The sequence below is a fragment of the Mustela nivalis genome (assembly GCF_964662115.1).
Source record: "Mustela nivalis genome assembly, chromosome: 1".
Lineage (NCBI taxonomy): Eukaryota > Metazoa > Chordata > Mammalia > Carnivora > Mustelidae > Mustela > Mustela nivalis.
In genome coordinates, this window is record NC_139020.1 from 202,203,959 (window position 1) to 202,229,677 (window position 25,719).

Consider the following 25,719-nt stretch of genomic DNA (forward strand, 5'->3'; position numbering starts at 1 on the left):
AGAGAGGGAGTAGTAGTCTGCCCGCTGAGCAGAGAGCCCGATGGGGATCTGAGCTGAAGGCAGATGCTTAACCAACTGAGCCACCCAGGTGCCCATATTACTGGCTTATAAAGGCTACAACTCAGGTACAGTTAGGTGGAGGAGACATAGAGGGAGGGCAAGGTACAGTGGAAGGGGCATTGGACTTCCATGCCCCGTGTGGGTGGGCCACGCTCCCAGTCTGTCCATGTTTTCATTAACTGAGAAGCTCTCCGACCCTAGTTGGTTTCATTCCATAGGTGTGATTGGTTAACTCACTGGCCTTTGGTGATTGGTTCAATCTCCAGTCCCTCTTCTCACTCAGGAGGTCTGGGAGGTGTGGCTGAAATCTCCAACCCTCTAATGCCTCTGTCTTTCTGGGGACCAGCCCCTATCCTGAAGCTATCTGCTGGTCCCCAGCCACCACTCATAAGTATAGAAAAGATATTTACCAGGGCGCCTGGGTGGCTCAGTTGGTTAGGCATCCAGCTGGGTTTCGGCTCAGGTCATGATCTCAGGGCTGGGAGATGGAACCCCACACTGGGCTCTGGACTCAGAGTTTGCTTGGGAGTCTCTCTCCCTCTCCCCCTGTCCCTCCCACTTGTGCTAACTCTCACACGCGCTTCCTCTCAAATAAATCAATCTTCAGAAAGAAAGAAAGAAAAAAAGACCAGGAGACTTGGGTCTAAGTGGAGGCCCTACGTTTTCACTAGCATGTGACATGGGGCTTTTTGGAAACCACAGATATGACTCCCTACTTGAAACCTTTATGGAAAAAAGTCCTTGGGTGCATCTGGCCCTGGAAAGATCATTGTCGCTCCAGGCACCTCCCTACCCAAACTCTCCTTCCTTCCCCTTTGGCCTCAGGGCTATTGCATGGCTACAACCCTGATAACACTTCTTCTCTCAACTACCCAGCTGATCTTCCTTCAAACTCAGGTGCTTTTGCCCTCCTGGTCCCCAGTAACCCCCCGGGCTGTGTCTTATTGCCTTCCAGTAGTACCCTGTGGTTCCACCATTATTGCCCTGACCCACTCTGGATTTGTGTTTAGCTCAAGGAGGGCATGGATGGGAGCTGTCCTGGTCGTTGCTGAAACCAAGGACTTAAGTCCTGTCCAACTGTCATGTCTCTGATTTTGCCCAGAGCTACAGCCACAGCGTGGAGAAGATGAGGGGATGTCTGCCCCGTGAGGCTGGGTGTCTCTGCTTGCCGGCCTCTTGCTCTGGTGCCACCCAGTGGCTCCCCAGGGAAGCGAGGCTAAGGCTGCGGGCCAGGTGGTGTGGCTTTGGCAGGACCCTGCTGAACTGAGGCCAAGAAGTGTGTCAGCTCCATCCTGGCCAGCAATGATTCACCTCAGGCATCAGCCCAGCCCCAGGTGGTGGATGGGAATGGTGGCTTCACTTTCCCCTTAAGGACTGTGGCTCAGAGTTGATACCTACTGTTGCCAGGCCCATATGGGGATCCCAAGGGACTTTGGGCCCAGCTCTACCCTAAGGAGCCCCCATCCTCAGGGCCAGACACAGATACCCGCCTGGACTTCTAGGATGCGAATCAGAGTACAAACTATGCGTCTTTTTCTCTGGACCCTCTCGTGGCTCTGCCAGTGCCTTCTTGACAAAACCCACACTTTTTTTTTTTTTTTTTTTTTTTTTTTTAGATTTTTATTTAGAAAACACAGCAGGGGGAGTGGCAGGCAGAGGGAGAGGGAGAAGCAGGCTCACCGTGCAGGGGGCCCGATGCGGGGCTCGATCCCAGGACTGTGCTGGGATCATGACCTGAGCCCAAGGCAGGTGCTTAATGACAGAGCCACCCAGGAGCCACAAAACCCAAGCTCTGGGACCTCTCCTATGATTCTCCTTCTCCTCCTATGGAACTCAGCCCATCTACCGCTTCTTTGATTCCTGCCTAGCCATTTCCCACCCCCAAATTATTTGAGTTGTGTGTGTCCCCAGGCCCAGATAAGGTCCCACTACCAAGTTAGGTGTTCAGAGACACCCAGCAGGTTCGGTCAGCAGAGCACATGACTCTGCATTACGCAGCTGTAAGTTCGAGTCCCACGTTGAGCGGAGAGATTACTTAAAAGAAAAATCTTTAAAAAAAGGACAAAAACAAAAAGTGAGGTGTTCAACAAATACCTTGAGACACATGTAGGGGAAGAATTTGGGGCCCCCTCTCTGCTCAGAGCCCTAATTTTTCATTCAGGACAGGCAGGTAATAGGAAGCAACTGCCATGACTGTCAGCGCTGATCTAGGCCCTGCCCCCCATGTTGGGTCAGCCTTCTAGAACTCCCTTCCCCCAGGAGCTGATAGGGATTGGCTGGAACTTGGCTGTGAGTCACAAAGCCATTGTGGCACCAGGGCCCCAAGGCTGGCCATTCGGGCTGGTGGGTTCAGCTTCAGGGGCAGGTGAGTGGGGCTGGTGGAGGGTTTGGTGGGGGGTACATGGAGACTGGGTTGTTCTCCTCTGGCCTCCAGCATCCTCAGAGCCTCTTTGGGACCTCCAGGCCACTTCAAGAAGTGGGTCAGCTTCTCAGCCCCTCAGAGCAGGGGCATTTGGGGATCCCCAAAACCTGATGGTGTGTTTGTCCATCTGGGATCCCAGCCTGGGGAGCCGAGGATGTTTCCTTGGGAGGCTGGGAAAGTGGTCTTAGCTTGTGTGACAAGGAAACTGAGACTCAGAGGGCTTTACTCAAAATTGCCAAGCCAGCCACTTGGCTTACATGTCTGGGGGCCCCTATTCCTTTTTCCTGTCCCCTGTAATCACATTCCTCTCACTCTGCTGTCTGTTCGCTCATTCTGGTTGAGTTCGTTTAAAGGGCTGAATCGGGACACCTGGGTGGCTCAGTGGGTTAAAGCCTCTGCCTTCGGCTCAGGTCATGATCCCAGGGTCCTGGGATCGAGCCCCACATGGGGCTCTCTGCTCAGCAGGGAGCCTGCTTCCTTTCCTCTCTCTCTGCCTTTCTCTCTGCCTACCTGTGATCATTGTTTGTCAAATAAATAAAATCTTAAAAAAAAATAAAGGGCTGAATCATGTGGTTGGTGAAACCGCAGAGTCTGGGATAGGCCACTTCAGATCCTGAAGCTGTTCTCTCTAAGATCTGAAGCTCGGATGGTACTCATCCAGCCAGACATCCATCCACCTGTCCACTCATCCATCTATCCATCCGTATGTCCATCCGTCCACTCATCCATTCACCCATGCATCTACCAATAAACATCTATTGAACATCTATTGTGTGTACTGTTCTAGGCACTGGAGATTCAACAGCAAACAAAAGAGACGGACATCCCTACCCATGTCCTATCATAGTTCAATGGGGGAGACAAATCAGAAATAACTTAAAGAAATAGGGGCATCTGGGTGGCTCAGAGGGTTAAAGCCTCTTTCTTCAGCTCAGGTCATGATCCCAGGGCTCTGGGATCAAGTCCCGCATTAGCCTCTCTGCTCAGTGAGGAACCTGCTTTTCTCCTCTCTCTCTGCCTACTGCTCTGCCTACTTGTGATCTCTGTCAAATAAATAAAATCTTAAAAAAAAGTAAGAAATATGATATGTGGCTTCTCTGGGCCTCAGGTTCCTCCTCTGTGAAATGGGGACAATGACTGCCTACCTCCAGGAGAACCAGCCTCAGGCCCATTTGCTGTTATGATTCAGTTCACAATGATGCTTGTTCTGAATGAGCCCAGCCCATTTGGGGTTTGGGGTGAAGATGAGGCAGGGCAGGACATTCAGGCCATCACGTAGGTGAAGCTAGAACACTTATCGTGAAAGGAGGCAGCACATGGGTCTTTGAAAGCAAATCTATTTTGATCATCTTTGTCTTGAAGTGTTTAGTCTATTAGCACGTCAGTCACTGATGTGGTTGAATTTAGATCTTCCGTCAGTGGGCATTTGGATGGTTTCTGGTTTGGGGTGAGTACCAACACTTGTACCTCTTGAATGTAAGTATCAGGGTGGAATTAACAAGCTGCCTCTAAGATAGTGACAATTTCCCCAGGTGGCCATGATGTGTCCACTTTTCAATTTTAACCATTTTTGTGGATCTGGACACCATTTCTTTTTTTTTTTTTTAAAAGCTCAGTGGCTTTAACCCACTGAGCCACCCAGGCGCCCCTGGACACCATTTCTAATGGCTGGATAGTACACCACTGTATGAATGTTCTGTTTAATTTAAGCCACTGTGCATTTGAGTTGTTTTCAGTTTTAACTCTTCATAAACAGTACCGTGATGAACATCTTTGAACATCCTCCTTTAAGCACTTATAACGGGTCCCCTAGCAATCACCTTTTTGGTTATTTCTAGTTGTTTTGCTTTTACGTACAAAAGAACACAAGTGTAAACTTCTTTGTACATTCACCTTGGTGGACTTAAAAGTTTTTAGTTTCTGTTTTGAGATGTTAGGGTTTTTTTGTCCTTGTTTTTGTTTCTGTCTTAACATCTCTTCTCCCGTTGGTCTTGACGACAGAGCCAGCCAAGGGCAGTGTTGCTGCATGTTGCATAGGATGAAGGGCTGAATGAAGGCTGCATCCTCTTGCAAGCTGGCCTCTGAGATTGTACCTTCTCCTCCTGCTCCTCCTCCAACTCTATGGCCCTCCAAGGTATGAAGATGTCTGGGAAAGGAATCGGCTGTTTCAGCCAGAAAGAGGGTTGGGGTAGGGGTGGGGCTTCTGCCCAACAAGCATGTTATGCTCCAGGTGATGTATCAGGGCTGTTTGGCAGTATCCCAGTTCCCCCTGAACCGAGGTGCTTCTAGAAACCACAGTCACTCCCTCGTTCTTCTACCCATCCATCTGCCAGTGATGTACCCGTCGTCAGTCCCCCCCATCCATGCACAGATCATCCAGCACACGTCAGTCATGCACAGATCATCCAGCACACGTCAATCATTCACTGATCTCTACACCAATTCCTTCAGCTCTCTCCATTCACATACTCCTTTATCGACTCAGATCTCATCCGTCCTCTACCCACTTGTCTGTCCGTCCATCCATTCCTCCCTCCAACCCCTTCATCCCCTTCATCCATCCACTCATTCATTCATTGATCCATCCCTCCATCCGTCCATGTGTCCATTTCCTTATTCATTGATCTGCTCATCAATTCATTCATCAACCCCATCTCCCTACTTAGTCTTCCACACAGCCCTTTACCCATCTTTCCAACCCATCTAGCATTCCTTTAGCCAGATTTATCCATTCACTATCTAGTCATTCATCCTTCTATCCACCCAGCTCGGCCACACGTTTATGAAGTTAGCCGCCCACCCAGCACGCACCTGTTCCCAGCCCAGAACCAGGCCCTATGACTGAGCTGGGGACAAGGAAATGACTCAGACCTGGTTCCTGCCCTCTAGGAGATCACAGTAAATGGGGAGAGGCACTCACTCACACACAAATAGGAAATTTCCCAAATAGTGCGATCAGTGCTATAGTCACCAAGGAAATTCAAAAAGAAGGTGGTTGGCCATTCAGCTGAGAAGGCGCACTATTGCCAGCATCAAAGTGGCCACAGGATCAAGAGGGAGACATAGGTGCCGAAGGCCACCGGGACAGGTGGCTGGGAGAGGGCGGGGCCTGTAAAGGTGAGGAGGAAGATTGTGAGGCGTCAGGAACGAGGAGCGCTTGCTCCAGCCAGGACCCCACTCGTCTGTACGATCCCCCTCTTTGTCCCCCTCTATGCCGCCCCTGCAAACAGAGCTGACTCGCCCAGAAACCAAGACAATGCAGGAAGCAGCACAGCTACCGTCGTCAACCGATGGGCAGAACGTCTACCAGCCCCAGTCTGTCGCCAGTCTCCAAGACAAAGCAGGGACACTGAGTCCGCAGCTTCAGCATGAGCCAGTTGAGTCCAGGGAGACCCTTCTGCAACAGCATGACAAGGATGTGACGGTACCTCGTCACATCCCACGTCTGCGGGCTGTGGTTGAGAGCCAGGCCTTCAAGAATGTGCTGGTGGACGAGATGGACATGATGCTGTCCCGGGCGGCCACCCTCATCCAAGCCAACTGGAGGGGCTACCGGCTCCGGCAGAAGCTGATCTCCCAGATGAAGGCAGCAAAGGCCATCCAGGAGGCCTGGCGACGCTTCAACACCAGGCGACTCCTCCGTTCTGGCAAGACCGTGGAAAAGAAAGTGAGTGTGGATGAGGGCGACATCCCTTACCACGCCCCCCAGCAGGTGCGGTTCCAGCCTCCAGGAGAGGTCAAGCCTCCCGTGGCCCAGCCGGTCATGGTGAGCAAGGAGACCCAGTTCCCTTCCTCCGACAACCTGGACACCTGCACCCACCAGCTGGCCCTGCTCCAGGCCCAGGGTGGTCCCCAGCCTGGCATGCAGGCACCTGGCTCCACTGGGGGACCCAGTGTCACCTTCCTGCCCCACCAGACCATTGCCATCAGACTGCCATGTCCGGTGAATCTAGACGCAAAGTGCCACCCGTGCCTGATGACGAGAACTGTCAGAAATGCTTGCCTTGTCCATGTAGAAGGGGACATGGTGAAGACCAAGCAAGTAACCACCAGAGCCAACAAGGCAGGAGCCCCGGGGCCGCCCCCATGTGGGAGGTATGCCCAGGCAGTTCATGGGTCCCTCAAGACCCAGACCCAGGGCCACGTGGAGACAGAGGTCCTCAAAGCCCCACCCCAGACAGGCCCAGCCCTTGTGATAAATAAGACCGCGCCCCAGATGTATCCGGTGACCACGATGACCAAGACCCCGCCCCAGCCATGCGCGGCGCCCATGGTGACAATAGCCAAGACCCCACCCCAGGTATACCCAGCGGCCCGGATGACCAAAACCCCAACCCAGATGAACCCAGCGGCTGCCATGACCAAGACCCCACCCCAGCCGTATCCTGCTGTTGCGATGCCCAAAAGCCCACTCCAGTCGTGCCTGGCAGCCATGATGAGCAAGACCCTGCCACCGCCGTGTTCTGCGCCCACAGTAACGATAACCAAGGCCCCACCCCAGACTTACCCGGTGGCCCCAATGGCCAAGAGCCTACCCCAGACGTGCCCGGTGGCTCCGATAGCCAAGGCTTCACCCCAGACATCCCAGCCAGCCACCATGATCAAGACCCCACTTCAGTCTGGCCTGGGGGGCATGGCGAACAAGACCCCAACCCAGCCATGCCCAGTAGCCCCGATGTCCAAGACCCCCACCCAGATGCGACCCACAGCCTCAATGACCAATGCTTCACCCCAGACACGACCAGCAGCCATGATGGCCAAGATCTCACCACAGATATGCCTTTTGGCCTCTATGATCAAGCCCCAAACCCAGACACGGCCCATGGCCACCATGGGTAAGGCCCCACCCCAGACGTGCCCAGTGCCCACCATGGCCAAGACTCCGGCCCAGATGCGCCCGGCAGCCCCGATGACCAAGACCCCACTGCAGACATGTCCAGCCACTGCCATGGCCAAGACTCCATCTCAGATGCTCCCGGGGACCTCCGTGACCAAGACCCCTCCCCAGACGCGTCTGGCAGCCATGGTCACCAAAACCCCAGCCCAATTTCGCTCCATGGCCGCCATCCTCAAGACCCTGTGCCTGCCACCTTCAGCAGCTGGAAATCTGAAGTCTTCTCCTCCGGCAACTGTGGCATCTGGGATTCCCAACGCCTCATCCCGCACGTGTCTGAACGGACCAAAGGCCAAGGCTATGGTGAACGCCAAGCAGACCGCCGGGATGGTCCGGGTCTCTGCTCACTCCTACCTGGCTGAGGGAAAGGTCAAATACTTTAACGCACCACATCTGGGGGCTGGGACCCCAAAGGCTCCAGCCAGGCCTCCTTTGGAAGCTGAAAGAATGAAGGCCTTTTCCCAGAAGCAGGTGAAAATGGAAACAGTGTCTAGTTCCAGTGTGGCCATCGAAATGTCCCAGGCATCCCCCTGGGTGAAAACGGCCGAGGACAGGAACAAGTCCCTGTTACAGACATGCCCGAGGGCAGACGTTGTGAAGGTTCAGTCCCAGGTGTACATGCCCATGGAAACGGCCGTGGTCCTGCCCCGGGCACAGCTGGCCCCATGTCCGACCAAGGTCCCACCCCAGACACATCTGGAGACCTGTCTGGCCAAAGGGCTGCCCCGGGAGCAGCTGGCCACCTGTACGACCACAGCCTCGTCCCAGGGGCAGCTGCTGGCCGAACTGACAGCAGCTCTGCCCCAGGCACACCCGGGCACGTGTCTGTCCAAGACCCTGTCCCAGGCCCATCCGTCCACCAAGCTGACCCCAACTCAGGCTCAGGCACACCCGGGCACGTGTCTGTCCAAGGCCCTGTCCCAGGCCCATTCGCCCGCCAAGCTAACCAAGACCCCGTCCTTTGCACATCTGGGCACGTGTCTGACCAAGGTGCAGTCCCGGGCGCATCTGGCCAGCAGAGTGATAAAGGTCCAGTCCAAAGCACATCTGTCCACCGAGCTGACCAAGGCGCAGTCCCAGGCCCAGCTGGTCACAGAAACAGCCAAGTGCCTCTACACAGCCCAGCACTCGGCAGAACTCAGCGGCAAGACCCAGTCGCAGCCACTCCTGGCCGGGTTCAAGGTCTCCACTCAGCCCTGCAAGCATACTGGTGCCCTTGGCAATCTGCCCCGAGCCAAGCCAGAGGACAGACTGACCCAGATCCAGCCCCACAGCTATGTGCAGGGCAAAGGCACCCAGGGCCCAAGCCAAGGGCCCTGCGAGACCAAGAGCATGCTGGTGTCTCTGGCGGCCTCTGCTGGACACCCCACCTGTAACGTTGAATCCTGGGGTGACAGTGGGGCTACCCGGGCCCAGTCACCGATGCCTGGCCCAGCCACACCCTGTCCAGAAGAGCTGGCTGCCTCCCAGCTCGCCTCCCTGTGCGCCGAGCTGGCCGCTGAGCTGGGATCCCAGGAGGACCTCCGCGCCCTATTGACCAAAGCCCTCTCCCAGGGGCAAGTGAGGGCAGCCCTGAACCAGGCCCTGTCCAAGAAAGCCCTGGGCTCCACGATGGCCAAGGCCCTGCCCCAGGGCAAGCTGGGAACGGCGCTGATGAAAGTGCTCTCCTGGGGCGAGCTGGGCCTTGCGTTGTCCCGCACCCTCTCCCCTGGTGAGCTGCGGGCAGAACTCACCAAGGCCAAGCAGGGTAAGCTGGCGGATGTGCTCAGCAAGGCCCTGACAGAGGAGGAGTGGGCCGCTCTGAGCCAGGCCCTGTGTCAGGGGGAGCTGGGTGCTGTCCTCAGCCAGTCTTTGTCTCAGGCAGCCCTGAGGACTGGCGTCGTCCTCCCCAAGGCCGTCTCGAAAACAGCAGGAAGCAGGATGTCTGTGATTCCGGCCCCCGTGGAGGTGGACTGCAGGGGGAACCCAGCGGCCGCATGGGGGTCCGCCGTAGGCCCCGTGAGACCACAGCCCAGCAAGGTCAGGGTTCCCCAGGACGGGGCCTGGGAGGGCTTCTTCACAGGCTGGCCTGCCGGCTTCTTGGAAGAGATGGGGGATGGGGCCATGCTCGGGGGGTCACCCTGCTCGCCGGTGGTCTCTGTGGGTGCCTCCTTGGCCAGTAGAGTGATCTCTGCCATTCATCAGCATCCCCTGATCGCTGCCCTGGACCCCAGCAGGGGCGGCGGCTCAGACCTACATCTGAACCCTGCGGTCAGTGAGGAAAACGTACGCTTGCCCCCAGGGGCCAGTGAATTAGCATCAGATCTCAACCCCGTGGAGAGTGACACGGGCCCCAGCTTACCTAAGCCACCCCACCTGCAGCCGCCCTCCAGTCTGTGGCAGCCGCTTATTGCCAATGGTGTGGGCCCAAGCACCAGCCAGCAGTCGGTGGTGGCTGGGGGCACAGCCCCGAGCTCCCATAGTCCACATGCGGTCAGCAGGGTGGCCCCGCGTCCGTGGGTGTCGTCAGGGGAGGGCCGGGCGGCCTCGGGTGCGCGCGTCGGGGCGGCGGGTAGGGGGAGCGCTGCACACTCCCACCAGTGCGCCGCTGCCTATGGGGGATCTGTTTGTTGGTGTCAGTACCCCGGGGTCAACAAGGTGCCCTCCAGCATGTACCGAGCTTCAACCAAAGCTCGACGACAGCCATCTGTGCTCCAAGAGGAGACCATGCAGAAAACTCAGTCCCCAAATCACAAACGGGCCTCCGTAGACACTAGGGAGAGGATCAACAAGGCCACCCCGGGTGTACTGAGGGGTGCCAGTGGGAGCAAAGTGTCCCTAAGCCAACCCCAGACTCCCAAGACCGGTGACACAACCCTGGGTCTCTTGCCTAATTCCATGGCTCCTGGTCATCGCTGGGCACTCAAGACTCAGGCGGAGGCCGGCATGTTCCCAGCCTCCCCAGGGAGCAGGTCGGCACGCACCCTTTCCCGCACAGCCATCCCCAGGCAGGAGAGGACTCGAACCCTGGGTACCAGTGTCGGGGTGCGCTGTGCTCCGGAGCAAGGGACTGGCCATATACTCAATGAAGTGGCCAGTTTGGCCCAGAGTCCCGACAATGACATGGCTGGAAGCCTCTCCCAGGGCTCCACAGACTATGGCCCAAATGTGAGTAATTCCCAGAGCTCGTTGCCTAGCGGCAGCTCACCCAGCCCCTCCACTATGTCTGTGGCCAGTCTGACGGCCGGGGACCTGGTGGAGGAGGAGTCCTGGGAGGCCAGCTTCGACACCGTCCTCTCTGGTGAGGCTGTGAGGAGTCCCCAGCGGCCTAGAGGCAGGGAAAAAACCAAGAGAGGAGCCCAGGGACGTAGGTCTCCAAACCCCTACCCCCAGCCCTCTGCAGGCTCAGAGCTGATACCCATTCTGCACCATAGTTCAGTGTCTGGCCGCATGACCTTGAGTGTCCACTGGGGCTCAGATGATCAGGAGGAGAGGGATGAGTCCTCAGGCCAAAGCTCCATGGGTCTGACAGAAACATTGCCCCAGAAATCCTACAGGATGGGACTGACCAAAAGTTTGTCCTTGGATAATGTGGTCCCCACCATGTATCAGCAGCCATCTGCGGCCTCCAGGCTGACCTCAAGCCTATCCCAGCCACTGGTAGTCAGTAAGGTGGCCCCAAACCCAGGCCAGCCATCTGTGGTCAGTAAGGTCACCACCAGCCCATCTGAATTATCGATGGCTAGTAAGGTCATCCCCAGCCTAACTGAGCCATCTGTGTGTAGTACAGTGAATCTCGGCCTGGACCAGAAATCCTGGACTAGTCAGATGAACCCCAGCCTCGCCCAGCCATATATGACTGGTGGGGTAGCTACAAACCTAGTCCAGCCATCTGTGACCGGTGAGGTAGCTCCCAGCCTAGCCCAGTCATCAGGGACCCATGGGTTAGCCCCCAACCTAGCCCAGACATCTATGACCAGTGCTTTAGCCCCCAGCCTAACCCAGCCACCTGTGACTGGTAGGGTAGCTCCCAGTCTAGCCCAGGCCTCTGTGACCAGTGGGGTGGCTCCCAGCCTAGCATGGGGATCTGTGACTGGTGGGGTGGCCCCCAGCCTAGCCCAGGCATCTATGACTGATGGGGTGGCCCCTAGCCTAGCCCGGCCATCTGTGACCAGTGGGGTAGCCTCCAGCCTAGCCCAGGCATCTCTGACTGGTGTGGTGGCCCCCAGCCTAGCACGAGCATCGGTGACCAGTGGGGTGGCCCCCAGCCTAGCACGGGCATCTGTGACAGGTGGGGTAGCCCCCAGCCTAGCCCAGGCATCCATGACCAGTGGGGTGGCCCCTAGCCTAGCCCGGCCATCTGTGACAGGTGGGGTGGCCCCCAGCCTACCCCAGGCATCTATGACTGGTGTGGTGGCCCCTAGTCTAGCCCGGCTATCTGTGACCAGTGGGGTGGCCCCCAGCCTAGCACGGGCATCTGTGACCGGTGGGGTGGCCCCTAGCCTAGCCCGGCTATCAGTGACCAGTGGGGTGGCCCCCAGCCTAGCCCAGCCACCTGTGACCAGTGTGGTGGCCCCCAGCCTAGATCAAGCATCTATGACCAGTGGGGTGATCCCCAGCCTAGCACGGGTATCTGTGACCAGTGGAGTTGCCCCCAGCCTAGCCTGGCCATCTGTACCAAGTGGGGTGGCCCCAAGTCTAGCCCAGGCATCTATGACCGGTGGGATCTCCCCCAGCCTAGCCCAGGCATCTATGACCGGTGGGGTGGTTCCCAGCCTAGCCCGGCCATCAGTGACCAGTGTGGTGTCTCCCAGACTAGCCCAGGCATCGGTGACCAGTGGGGTGTCCCCCAGCCTAGCCCAGGCATCTATGACCGGTGGGATGTCCCCCAGCCTAGACCAGGCATCAGTGACCGGTGCGGTGTCCCCCAGCCTAGCCCAGGCATCTATGACCGGTGGGGTGTCCCCCAGCCTAGCCCAGGCATCTATGACCGGTGGGATCTCCCCCAGCCTAGCCCAGGCATCTATGACCGGTGGGGTGGCCCCCAGCCGAGCCCAGACATCTATGACCGGTGGGGTGGTTCCCAGCCTAGCCTGGCCATCAGTGACCAGTGTGGTGTCTCCCAGACTAGCCCAGGCATCGGTGACCAGTGGGGTGTCCCCCAGCCTAGCCCAGGCATCTATGACCGGTGGGATGTCCCCCAGCCTAGCCCAGGCATCAGTGACCGGTGCGGTGTCCCCCAGCCTAGCCCAGGCATCTATGACCGGTGGGATGTCCCCCAGCCTAGCCCAGGCATCTATGACCAGTGGGATGTCCCCCAGCCTAGCCCAGGCATCTATGACCGGTGGAGTGGCCCCCAGCCGAGCCCAGACATCTATGACCGGTGGGGTGGTTCCCAGCTTAGCCCGGCCATCAGTGACCAGTGTGGTGTCTCCCAGACTAGCCCAGGCATCGGTGACCAGTGGGGTGTCCCCCAGCCTAGCCCAGGCATCTATGACCGGTGGGATGTCCCCCAGCCTAGCCCAGGCATCAGTGACCGGTGCGGTGTCCCCCAGCCTAGCCCAGGCATCTATGACCGGTGGGGTGTCCCCCAGCGTAGCCCAGGCATCTATGACCGGTGGGATGTCCCCCAGCCTAGCCCAGGCATCTATGACCGGTGGGGTGGATTCCAGCCTAGCCCAGCCATCAGTGACCAGTGTGGTGTCTCCCAGCCTAGCCCAAGCATCTGTGACCGGTGGGGTGTCCCCCAGTCTAGCCCAGGCATCTATGACCGGTAAGGTGGCCCCTAGCCTAGCCCGGCCATCAGTGACCAGTGTGGTGTCCCCCAGCCTAGCCCAAGCATCTGTGACCGGTGGGGTGTCCCCCAGCCTAGCCCAGGCATCTATGATCGGTAGGGTGGCCCCTAGCCGAACCCAGACATCTATGACCGGTGGGGTGGTTCCCAGCCTAGCCCGGCCATCAGTGACCAGTGTGGTGTCCCCCAGCCTAGCCCAAGCATCTGTGACCGGTGGGGTGTCCCCCAGCCTAGCCCAGGCATCTATGACTGGTGGGGTGTCCCCCAGCCTAGCCCAAGCATCTGTGACCGGTGCGGTGTCCCCCAGCCTAGCCCAGGCATCTATGACCGGTGGGATGTCCCCCAGTCTAGCCCAGGTATCTATGACCGGTGGGGTGTCCCCCAGCCTAGCCCAGGCATCTGTGACTGGTAGGGTGTCCCCCAGCCTAGCCCAGGCACCTATGTCCGGTAGGATGTCCCCCAGCCTAGCCCGAGCATCTATGACCGGTGGGGTGTCCCCCAGCCTAGCCCAGGCATCTGTGACTGGTAGGGTGTCCCCCAGCCTAGCCCGGGCATCTATGACCGGTAGGATGTCCCCCAGCCTAGCCCGGGCATCTATGACCGGTGGGGTGTCCCCCAGCCTAGCCCAGGTATCTATGACTGGTGGGGTGGCCCCCAGCCTAGCCCAGGCATCTATGACCAGTGGGGTGTCCCCCAGCCTAGCCCAGGCATCTATGACCAGTGGGGTGTCCCCCAGCCTAGCCCAGGCATCTATGACCGGTAGGGTGTCCCCCAGCCTAGCCCAGGTGTCTGTGACCGGTGGGGTGGTTCCCAGCCTAGCCTGGCCATCAGTGACCAGTGTGGTGTCCCCCAACCTAGCCCAGGCATCTATGACCGGTGTGGTGTCCCCCAACCTAGCCCAGGCATCTATGACCGGTGGGGTGTCCCCCAGCCTAGCCCAGGCATCTATGACCGGTGGGGTGTCCCCCAACCTAGCCCAGGCATCTGTGACCGGTGGGGTGTCCCCCAACCTAGTCCAGGCATCTATGACAGGTGGGGTGTCCCCCAGCCTAGCCCAGGCGTCTATGACTGGTGGGGTGTCCCCCAGCCTGGCTCGGACATCTGTGACCATTGGGGTGGCCCCCAGCCTAGCCCAGGCATCTATGACCAGTGGGGTGTCCCCCAGGCTAGCCCAGGCATCTATGACCGGTGGAGTGACTCCCAGCTTGGCTCAGACATCTGTGACCAGTGGGGTGGCCCATAGCCTAGCCCAGGCATCTGTGACCGGTGGGGTGGTTCCCAGCCTAACCCAGGCATCTGTGACCAGTAGGGTGTCCCCCAACCTAGCCCAGGCATCTATGACCCATGGGGTAGTCCCCAGCCTAGTCCAGGCATCTATGACTGGTGGGCTGGCCCCTCGCTTAGCCCGGCCATCAGTGACCAGTGTGGTGTCCCCCAGCCTAGCCCAGGCATCTATGACTGGTGGGGTGTCCCCCAGCCTGGCTCGGACATCTGTGACCAGTGGGGTAGTTCCCAGCCTAGCCCGGTCATTGGTGACCAGTGGGGTGGCCCCCAGCCTAACCGAGGCATCTATGACCAGTGGGGTGTCCCCCAGCCTAGCCCAGGCATCTGTGACCGGTGGGGTGGCCCCCAGACTTGCCCAGCCATTGGTGTCCAGTGGGGTAACACCCAGCCTAGCTAAGCCATGTGTGGCCGATGCGATGACCCCCAGCTTAACTAAGCCATCTATGACTGATGGGGAGGGTCCCACTATAGCACAGCCATCAGTGACTGGTGGGGTGACCCCCAGCCTAGCCCAAGCACCAGTGGCCTGTGTAGTGGCCCCCAGCCTACACCAGCCATCAGTGACCAGTGGAGAGGCTCCCAGCCTAGGCCAGTCATCAGTGGCCTGTGTGGTGGCTCCCAGCCTAGCCCCACCATCAGGGCCTTCTGTGGTGGTCTCCAGCCTAGGCCCGCCACCTATGACCGGTGGGGTGGCCCCGAGCCTAGCCCAGTCCTTTGTGGCCAATCAGGGGCCCCTCAGCCTCTTCCAGCCATCGGTAATTGCTGGTACCAATTGTGCAGCTGGTCAATCAGGTTGGGCCCCTAAGGTGGGTTCAAATCTACCCTCAAGGGTGAGTGCAGTGGCCCCCATTCTGGGTCATCCATCATTGGTCACTGAAGTCCCTTTGAGTTCATCATATTCTTATGCTGCTAGCAGCACGAGCCGAGACCTGAGCCAGTCACCTGTGGCCACCAGCATGGCCCCCTGTCAGGATCCCGTAATGGTTGATGGGGTAGCCCCGAACCCCCAGGCCCATGAGTTCAGCCAGGTGTCGCTAACGTTTCATCAGCCACTCGGAGTCAGCAGGGGGCACCCAAGCATCACTGAACATTCTGCTCTCCCTCTCTCAGCCCCAAATCTCTTCCAGGCAACTGGGGCTAGTGGCGAGGACTCTTGTCTAGACCAGGGAACCAATCCATGTCCTGGGTCTCTGTTCCCGGGTGTGCCTACAGGCATCGGTCTGGGCACTATGGCTGCTGGCATGTTCCCAAATATGTCTCGAGGGACCCTGGCTGCTGGTATGTTCCTGAGTATGTCTCCAGGGTCTCTGTCTCCGGGCACGACAGGGAGTGTGTGCCAGAGAAGTGTGGCGACTGGTATGGGCCCAAACCAGTTTCAGGAGGCCCGTGGCGTGGATCCCCGTGCATCTCTGGCCTCTGGGGCAGGTGCCCCTTTGATTCATGAGCAAGCCTCAGAGGTGGGCCCTGGTTTCTCTCGGGCTTCAGTGCCCAACAGACTGGGTACGAGTCCAATCAAGTTTTCTCAGGCCGACGCAGGCCCTAGCATGTCTCAGGTCAATGTTGATCTTCCAATATCTTTGAACCAGCAGCATCCTTCTGTGGCCACAATCGTGGCACCCGGTTATGAACAAGCAAAAGATTTCAATCAGGAGCCCGTAGTGGACACAGCTAGTGGCCTGGTACCAGGTTCTGTACCCAGTAGGATGACCACAGCCATGGCCCCAGGTACCGTGGCCAGTGGTTCGGCCCCCAGCCTTGCCCCAGGGTCTGTGATCCGGGGCGTGGGCCAGAGCCTGCCTCCGGGGTCTGTGATCAATGGTGTGCCTCCCCACCTTCCGCCCGGTTTTGTGGTCAGTGGTGTGCCTCAGAACCTTCCCGAAGGGTCTGTGATCTATGGTATCAGCCACAGCCTTCCCCCAGGATCTGTGATCAGCGGCATGGGCCAGGGTCTTCCTCCAGATCCCGTGGCCAGTGCTGTGGCCCAGAACTTTCCTCCAGGTTCTGTGGCTAGTGGGATGCCCCCTAGTCTGATTGCAACATCTGGGGCTGGAGGGAAGGGACAAAGCTTTGTAAGACCCTCATTTAGTTTGACTGTTCCAAACCTGATCTCGGGTTCAGCGGCGGGTGGCATGGTCCCGGGTGTATCTGCCAGGCCTGTGACCTCTAGTGTGGTTCCAGCCATAGATTCTGGGGAACTGAATCAGGGCCTGATTCTGGAGTCCACGGATAATGTAGCTGGCCTGCCATCCACAGTGGGAAATGTGGCCCAGAGCCTTCCCCAGGGGTCCATGTTGATCGGGATCACTCCCCGTCCTTACCATGGAGCCCCGGCTAGGGAAGGGTCTACAGCCCCCTTCCAGGGATCCCATGTCACTGGCCTGGATCAGCTGCATCCGCAGGCCTTGGAAGCTAGCAGCATAACCAGGAGAGTACACCGGGCGCCCACGGTTCTACAAAGGGCCACCCAGTTGAGCCACGCTCTTGAGATGATGTCATTTGAGACCACAGATGACCAGGTCATGAGGAAGCCAGACAACCCGAGCCAGGCTGTGTCCCGGGCGTCCGTATCCAGTGCGGAGTCCATGGTCCTTGATGCAACTCCATGGATGCCCCAGAATCCCCCGTCAGCTGACGTCAGCCACAGCCACAGCCACAGCCAGCAATTCTTTCCCGATGTCCAAAGGCCGTTGTTGGAGATGGTTCCCAGCCAGACCAAGTCTCTGACCAGTGGCATGGCTCCTGTCCCGCGCCAGTCCCTGAGTTTTGCCAAGCCCTCGATGGCTGGGAACACCACCCCAACTCTGCTGCCGAGGTCAGCTACCAGCTGGGGGGCTCCCAGTTCCCACTTTGTGACTGCTAGCACAGCTTCCAGTGTGCACAGAGAGTCTGTCAAGGCTGTTGGGGCCCCCTTGGCTCGACGGGCGTCGGTGGCTCACATTGTGCCCCAGAGTCCCTCGGTGACTCACGTGGGGCCTCAGGGCCATCCCCACAAGATGGGGGCTTCTCCCGTAGCCTCAGCATCCCCCAAGCTGGCCCAAAGCCATTCTAGGACCTTCAGTGTTCACCCAGGGTCTGTAGTGGGGGTGGGGACCCCACCCACTTCCCAGAAGTCCGGGACCACCTACAAGGCCTCTCAGGTGCTGTATCCACCCACGGCTGGTGGGGTGGGATCTGATGGCTTCCAGGTAGACGCGGTCCCCAGGGCCCACAAGAAGCCAGCACCTGAGGACCTGGCTCAGAGCAGCCACAAATCTCTTGGCTCCAGAAAATCCTATAGGTCCGTGCATGATTATCTTGTCTCAGACATGCTAGACAGTAATGTTGCCAGGGTGGTGCCCTTGTACGACGTGCAGGAGCAGGTCCCCAGTTCCTCTCAGGAGAGTCCCGGGCACGCTGAGAGCACTCCACCAGCCGTTACACCCATCATCCGCACCATGGATATGGCCCCCAATGGGGCTGCCCCTAGGCTGCACCCGGGGTTTCGGAGGGTGTCTCTGGGCTATGAGTCTTCACCTGACGGTTCCCGGAGGCCCCTTTTTACCCCGGAGTCAACGCCGGGCTCCTGGGATTTCCAGAGCGCTGTGGTTCCCTCAGGCTGTCGGAGGGTGTCCCTGACTCCCACTGTACTCCAGGGCCCTGTGGACGCTGGCATAGCTGGTGGCCAAGCGTGGAACTCTGCCGCCGTCCCCAGTGGAGCGGCCGGGCCCACGACCAGCACCGTGGCCCCTGACGGCGCATGGGATCTGGCCAGGGCTTCAGAACCCTGGGACACCGTGGGCAGAGAGGCAGCAGTGGACTCCAAACAGTCGGGGGAACAGGTGGCGTCGCTGCAGGCTGTGGAGAAGGTCGTCACCCGTGCCGTGGTCACCATCCAGGCATGCGCCCGCGGCTACCTCGTGCGCCGAACCATCAGGGTGTGGCACCAGTGGGCTGTCATCATCCAGGCCGCCTGGCGCGGCTACCGTGTGCGGCGGGACTTGGCCCGGCTCTCTCAAGCGGCCACCACCATCCAGGCCACATGGCGAGGCTTCCGCGCCCGCCAGATAGAGACCCAGCTGCAGTTGGTCCCTGGTGTATGGACCAAGGCGGACGACAGGACCAAGTCCACATCAGACCACCGCTGTTTCCAGTCCTGCCAGCCGCGCGTCTGTCCCTTCTGCCAGTCCCTGAGCCCCAGCCTGGGGAGCCCGCCCAGCGTGGTGATGCTTGTGGGCTCCAGCCCCCGCACCTGCCACATGTGCGGCCACACCCTGCCCACTCGGGTGGTGCACGGCATGGGTCGGGGTTCCAGGGTCCAGGCCAGCATGCCAGGGAGCTGTGACTCCCCGATGGCCTCCCAGAGCTCCCAACAGTCCCATCTCCAGAATAAGGCAGCCACGACCATCCAGTCAGCCTGGAGGGGCTTTGCCGTGCGCCGCCAGCTGAGGCAGCAGCAGATGGCCGCGAAGATGCTTCAGGCCAACTGGCGCGGCCACCACACCCGGGTCGGTCTCACTCCAGATGCACTTTTGGGAGCAGCAGCGTGGGACAACCCAGAGGACATGCAGTGGCCGGGCGTCTAGGACATTGGCTAACTGGTGGGCGGCAGGGGGACGCCCAGGGAGGGGCAGTGTGGCTCTCTGGGTCTAACGAATAAAACCCTCCACAGCCTGGATCTTGGTCCAACTGTGCTCATGGAGATGTCTTGGGCCTGGTTTGGGGAGCGTGGGGTGGAATTTGGGAGGGTCTGGAACAGCCTGGATGGGAGCCTCCAACCAGGCACTTGATACATGGGGTCTGTGGCTGGGATGGGGACCCTAAGCCCTTTTCCGGAGGTCAGGGCCGAACATGGGACCCCACCTAGGTTGCTGTGTCTATCCACCGCTAGTAGGGTCCTGTCAGTTCCAGATGGAAGTTGTCCCCAGCACATTCCAGAAGCCAGTGTCTGGGGACCTGGCCTGGAATGGCTACCATGAGTTCGTTGGCTCAGGAAAATCCTACAGGTGCATGTCTTGTTCAGGAAATGCTAGGGGGTCCCAGCCACTTCCTCATTTGGGAGGTGTACCCTGCCTTTCTCAGCGCCCACCACTAGGGGAGATCAAGGCAGATACAGATATACCCAGCCTGTAGGGGCAGGAACAGGGCAGAGAGGGAGGGAGGGAGAGGAGGGGGGAAGAAATGGGTGGCGGCATGGGTTTGGGGCAGCTGTGGAGGGGGCCACAGAGTGGAGGGGAAGGGGAACTGGCGGGGGGGGGGCAGGAAGTGTCTTGAAGGGAAAGGGAGATTTTGAGGGCTTCAGAGTCATGGTCTAGGTGAGGTTTTTAGGAAAGGTGGGGGTTCCAGGTGGAGAGGGCGGCAGGAGAAGGCATCAGGGGCACCAAGGTGAGCACTAAGTAGCAGTGCCCCACCCCCACCCCCACCTCGCTTCCCCGCCCTCAGGGCCTCAGTCTGGAGGCCCCACCAGGGCGCAGTCCCCCCGGCCGCCAGCAGGGTGTGCCTGCACCTGTGCCTGCAGGTGCGGACGGCAGGCACCTGGCCGCACACCTGTGCAGAGCCCGCCTTCAGCCCTCCCTGTCCCAGAATGGCACCCTCCCAGCTGCCCCCGCCACTTCTGCTGCTGGCTCTGGTGCTGCTGTCCGGGAATTTCTCTCCACTCCTGCATGTAAAGGTAAGAACAGGTCAGGAGGAGGCCTGGCTTCCAGGGAGCTGGAGCAGGGCCCATGGCTGAGCTCCACACCTGGCTTCTGGACCCCTCTCTCCGGCCACACTGGTCAGCCTGCCCCTCCTCTCATCTTCCCTGCCCCCCAAACCTGGAGGGGCGCTCCTCTCTGAAGCAAGGTGGGGCACTGGTGACAAGAGCTGGAGGGCCACCACAGCTGTAGCCCTCAGCCCCACCCAGCCCCGAAACTGCCCGTTCTGCCATCCCAGCGGGAGCTGGACCAGCCAGAGGCTAGAAGGGCCTCCATACCCAGTTCGAGGTTTTGTTTCAAACTTCAGTTTCTTGGAGCCCACCCCCACAGGGAGAGGAGTGAGGACCCCACCCCAGCCCGCCGTGGCTCTGGTGGAGTGGGGGTGGGGTGGGGGGGGAGACACAAGGGCTCACTTCCTGGTCACTTATGCTATTTATGGCTCCCAGGAGACATTCTTGGTACCTGACTTAATTTCCGTTTGCTGCCCTGTAAGACAGTTCCCAGACTGCAGAAGAGTTGAACTTGGATCCTTCTCCCCCCGTTCTCCGTCTCCCACCAAGTCATTGCTCTCTCTGAGCCCATGCCCCCGCCCCAAACCTGGACTCTCCTGAGTTGGGGGCCACCATGCATGGGACTCCTCCTGCGGGCAAGAGCTGCGTTCCAAAGACCCCACACTTAGCCTCTTTGAGGAGCTCGGGAAACAGCCTTAGGCAAGACGAGTCCCCCAGCTGTGCCAGCCCCAGATTGGAACCCGTTGATTTGGCTCTCGCCAGCCTCCTGGTCTAGGACTCTCGGGGCAAAGCGAACTTCCGGTACAGTGCATGGAAAGGACCCCACTTCACCTTCTGGTCGAGTCTCCCGCAGCCCATAAGCACCTGCCTACTGGCATCCCGCAGGGATGGTGTCCCCCCGCACCCCTGCCTCCTCTCTCAAGACCCACTGCTATTCTTCAGTTCACTTTAAAAGTTTGGCTCCCCGAGGGTCCTGAATTGGCTGGGAGTCCACCATGGCCCTGAGTCAACTTCTGATTTCAGCAGAAATTCCTCAGTGATGGGAAGCAGTTTGGGGAGGCTGGCCTCTTCGTCCCTGACTCCTCGGGGGCCCTCAGGGGCCCTCTTCCCACCTTCCCAGTCACCTGGGGCCAGACTCCCTACCCTCCTGAGCCTCAGTTCCCCATCTGAAAAATGAAAATGACATCACGCCAGCGCACGATGCCTCTTCAAGCCTTCCCTGGTCATCGCCACAGAGCCTAGGAGACCGGACAGAGAAATAGGGTGGGGTGGGATGGGGCATTGTGGATGCATACACCCAGCTCCCTCCTGGGGCGAGCCCTGGAGTTACTTCCTCATTTTTGCTACCTGGGGTTAGGCAAGAGGAGCAGCTGACTTTTGCCTAGGCCAAAGTGGATGGGGTGGGGCAGGGAGCGGTTGACCAACGAACTGGCAAACTGTTAAAGAACCCGGGAGCCCAGAACTGGGAAGTCATTGTGGGAGGTGGCCCACAAAACCTTCACCCACTCTGTCTAGCTCCGGGGCTCAGTGCCTGGGGTGGGGTAGGAGCCAGGAAGCGGCTGGAACAAAGCAGGGTAGATTTTCAGAGACCCATTCCACTGATTCTTCCTTCCCAGAGCCCAGGACTCTAAGCCAGGCCCTTATTTAAGGCTCTGAGTTTAGCCTGGGGACCTTCCAGGTACCTAGCAAAGAAAATTAGGGGCTGATTCTCCCTGGGAGCTCAGAACTGCATCTGTACAGCTGAGCGTCACTGGGCACCAGACCTGTGTGAGTGCTCAGAGGTCCTGACTTAATGTGATGTCCATTTTACAGGCAAACAGAGCCCCCAAAGGTTTAAAAGAGTTCCCCAGGGGGGGTTGCAGCTGACTGGTTCAGGTGGTGGAGGTGGGAATCTTGATCTCAGGGTCATGCGTTTTTTTTTTTTTTTTTTAAGATTTTATTTATTTATTTGACAGAGAGAAATCACAAGTAGATGGAGAGGCAGGCAGAGAGAGAGAGAGAAGCAGGCTCTCCGCTGAGCAGAGAGCCCAATGCGGGACTCGATCCCAGGACTCTGAGATCATGACCTGAGCCAAGGGCAGTGGCCCAACCCACTGAGCCACCCAGGCGCCCCCAGGGTCATGTGTTTAATTAAGCCCCACATGGAGGGTAGAGTTTGCTGAATTGGAAGAAGGAAGGAAAGAAAGAAAAGAAAGAAAGAAAGAAAAGAAAAGAAAAGAAAAGAAAAGAAAAGAAAAGAAAAGAAAAGAAAAGAAAAGAAAAGAAAAGAAAAGAAAAGAAAGAGCGAGCTCCCCAGCATGCTGCCTGGGCTCAGAGGGCCTCTAGAATCCTAAAGCAAGGTTGGGGGCTGGGAGAATCTGACCTGGCCTGGAACTCTGGCTGTGGGACTTCAGACAGGATGCCTTGCTTTCCCACTGAGCACTCAAGGTGGGGCACTAAATTTTCCCTGTCTTGCTGAGAGGCAGGTGTTTACTATCTGGGATAATAAGGAAATTGACATCCAGAGAGACGCTGGGGCTGGGGCCTCCCATCTCGTCCCTAACCATCCCCTCCCCTCCAGGTCAGTGGCATTTTCCTTCCAAGCGTTATTTTTTGGGGGGCTCTTGGAGAGCAGAATAGAGAAGCCAGCTTCGGCGCTACAGCCCTCCCTCGCCCAAGTTCAGTGGAAACCTCCACCAACCACTTCAGCCCCCTGAGTTCAGAGACAGGCTTTACCATCCACCCCAGAACCCTGAGTTTAGAGGCAGACTTATTAAAACACAAAATCCAATGGAGTAAATTTGAAGATCTAAATGGCTTTATTCAATAATTCACAAATTGGGCAGGGGCCCATCTTAGCAGATAGAAAGGAGCTCTGAGGAGCTGTACAAAATGGAAGCCTTTTATAGGCAGAAGGGGGAAGGGAAAGGAAGTTTCTGGCAAACGGTGGATTGTTTCAAGCAGGTGTACCTTCCTAGCGGGAAAAGGGGTGGAGAGGGAGTCTACGAGGCAGATTATCTCCCAAATCCTGACTGGGTCATTCCAGATTGACAGGGTAGAGGTCACACTTCAGTGAGAGGGGTGGACACTGCAATTAGATCAGGTAGTAAGTCTTGGTTTGGTGATGTGGGGCTTAGCACAAGTGACTCCATTTTGAACCTGTTTCTTTTTTAACAGACTCAACTGACCAGAGCCCATAGGTCAGGGGAAAACTACTTGAACCCCCACAACTCTTTAAATTTAGAGACATCGTCCCTCACCCAACCCAACCCCAGCCCCAACCCCCCAAATTCAGGGCTGGCGTCCGCCTCCTCACAACCCACTCACCCGAGTCCTGTCTACCCTGGTTCAGAGCTTACCCCTTTCTCCCACTCCAGTCCCCCAACTTCCTCCACCCTGACCCTGCCTTGGAGCCCCACCTCTCTCAGCCCCAGAACAGAGCCCTCCTCCTTGCCCTCAGCCACCAGTGATGAGACATCTGTGACCACCTGCCCTGGTGAGTACCAAGAGGTTTGGGGGTTGGAGAAATGGATGGGGGTACCAGGCTGCAGTTCTGGGATTGACCACTAGGGAGAGACACAGACCTGAGAATATGTGGAGAAGGGCTTCTCCCCAGTCTCTACCAGGTCTCATCTTAGCCTTTCAGACCTTCCTTCTATGCACATTTATTAAGCACCTAGTGTGTATCACCAGGTACTGTGAAAGATAGCTTTGTCAGAAGACAGATTATAAGTAAATTATGTATTTTTTTATACAAGAACAAAATAGACAGGATAAGGGGCCAGAATGCCAATATAAGTGGATTGAATTAAAAAAAAATTTTTTAAAACCTTTTTTACTAAGTAATCTCTACCTGCATGTGGGGCTTGAACTCACAGCCCCGAGATCAAGAGCTGCATGGTAGGACTGACTTTTTTTTTTTTTTTTTTGAAAGATGTTTATTTATTTGTCGGGAGAGAGAGAAAGAGCACAAGCAGAGGGAGAAGCAGGCTCCCTGTTGAGCGAGGACCCTGATGCGGGACTAGATCTCAGGACTGAGCCAAAGGCAGATGCTTCACTGACTGAGCTACCTGGGCGCCCCTAGGATTGAAATTTGTAAAGAACGGTCAGCAAATGTCTCCGTTTAAGGAGGTGAAGGAGGGAATCACCCAGGTATCTAGCAGGAGAGCAGTCCAGGCACAGCCTGCCAAAAGGTCTTGAGGTCAGACTGTACCTGGTAGATCTTGGGGAGGGCGAAGTGGCTGGAACCGTTGGTTGGGGTGGATGAGTGGGTTGCGAGTGGATGGGGGGCAGCCAGGGTAGAGTAGTTGCAGAATGTGACCATACAGGGCCCCAGGGGTTCTGTAGAAGCCAAGTATTGTTAGGGAGTTTAGAAAAATCTGTCCTTCTAAATAATACATCATCTCCAAAATGTTCAAAGGACGGTGTGAACACAAGTCACAGGATGCAAACCGCCTTCCCGAAGTGTCAATTTTTTTTTCCCGAAGTGTCAATTTTTATGTGTATCCTCAGAGCATTTCTGCATTTGGAAATAGAATTCTAGATTCGATTTTTCTCACTTTGCAAGAACCCCCGGCGAGTGGCCAGTGAGGGCAGTGAAAACACAGAGAACTGAACGAATTCCTTACAGATGGATGATATTCGCAAGGAAAAGGACAAAGCTGCTTTAAAAAAAAAAAAAAATTCACAGCACCAGTAGGAGGGGAAGGCGAGCACAGCTTCCTGGGAAAGGACTCAAAAAAGCTCCAGGCCCTGGTGGGTGTTTCAGCCTTGGGAGGGGTGGGGTCCACTGCTGACTCAGGCTTCCTCTCTTCAGCTCCAGGTGACTCTGGGGCCCCCGAGTTGCACAGGAACCCAGGCGTGGTGGTGGCTGTGTGTCTGGTGGTGTCTGTTTTGCTCATCGGGTCTGTGCTGATGGCTGTGAAGTGCTGCCACCAGGGTGTGTCTGAGTTCTAGAAGCTGGATGACGTCTCCACGATGAGGTGGGGGCTGGGCTGGAGGGATGGCCTTCCCAAGTCCCTGCTGTAAACCCTGCTGGTGCCTGAATGTCTTTTGTGTGTCCCTCCTCCAGGGAGCTGTGAACCGAATGTCATCTTCAGCCCATTGCCTACCGGAGTGATCTCCACGGGGCTGAGAGAGAAGGGGGCTTGGATGGGGCAGAAGCACCTGTGGAGGGGCTATGCTTACCAGAATAAAGCCCATACCATTCCTCTGTGTCCTCCTGAGTCATGGGCTTCTGTGACAACGTTTCTGGGTGTCTACTTTGTGCTGGCGTCATAGTGGGGACCATTTCTCTACCCTCATGGGGCCCACAGTCTCAAAGGTGGGGATGGACAATAGCCAGGGGACCAAATGACATCATTTTGGGTGGAACGGAGGGTCATGGAGTCACAGATTGGGGCTGTGGCCAAATCCCAAGGGCCCATGTGTCCAGGTTTTCTGAGAGGGCAGGGAGGTCTCTCTGGGAAGGTAATATTTGAACTAAGACCTGAAAGGTGGGAAGGAGCCACCATGGAGAAAACTAGGAGGGTGTCGCAGGTAGCAGGCACAGTAAGTGTAAAGGCTCTGTGGTAGGAAGAACTATCTATGAACGGTGGGGTGTCCCCCAGCCAAGCCCAGGCTTCTAT

The 25,719-nt window shown here is 57.6% G+C and overlaps 1 protein-coding gene and 2 long non-coding RNA genes across 4 annotated transcripts; all 3 read left to right on the top strand.

Moving 5' to 3' along the window:
• The first annotated feature begins 2,336 nt into the window (after positions 1-2,336).
• IQCN (IQ motif containing N) lies at positions 2,337-19,087 on the top strand. Its single transcript, XM_082707451.1, has 4 exons — positions 2,337-2,425; positions 4,484-4,616; positions 5,713-9,395; positions 18,066-19,087. Exons 2-4 carry the CDS (start codon positions 4,604-4,606, stop codon positions 18,993-18,995), a joined length of 4,626 nt encoding a protein of 1,541 aa, XP_082563577.1. The 5' UTR covers positions 2,337-2,425; positions 4,484-4,603; the 3' UTR covers positions 18,996-19,087.
• Positions 19,088-19,870: 783 nt separating this feature from the next.
• LOC309851796 lies at positions 19,871-25,310 on the top strand. Of its 2 annotated transcripts, none has more exons than XR_014304940.1 (4): positions 19,871-20,080; positions 23,470-23,588; positions 24,605-24,847; positions 25,164-25,310. It is a non-coding gene; the product is annotated as an uncharacterized lncRNA (long non-coding RNA). The 2 variants fall into 2 exon arrangements; XR_014304941.1 differs by having other exon boundaries at positions 19,874-20,080; positions 24,660-24,847.
• On the top strand, positions 22,364-23,401 carry LOC309851800. Its single transcript, XR_014304943.1, has 2 exons — positions 22,364-22,673; positions 23,270-23,401. It is a non-coding gene; the product is annotated as an uncharacterized lncRNA (long non-coding RNA).
• Positions 25,311-25,719: the final 409 nt, after the last annotated feature.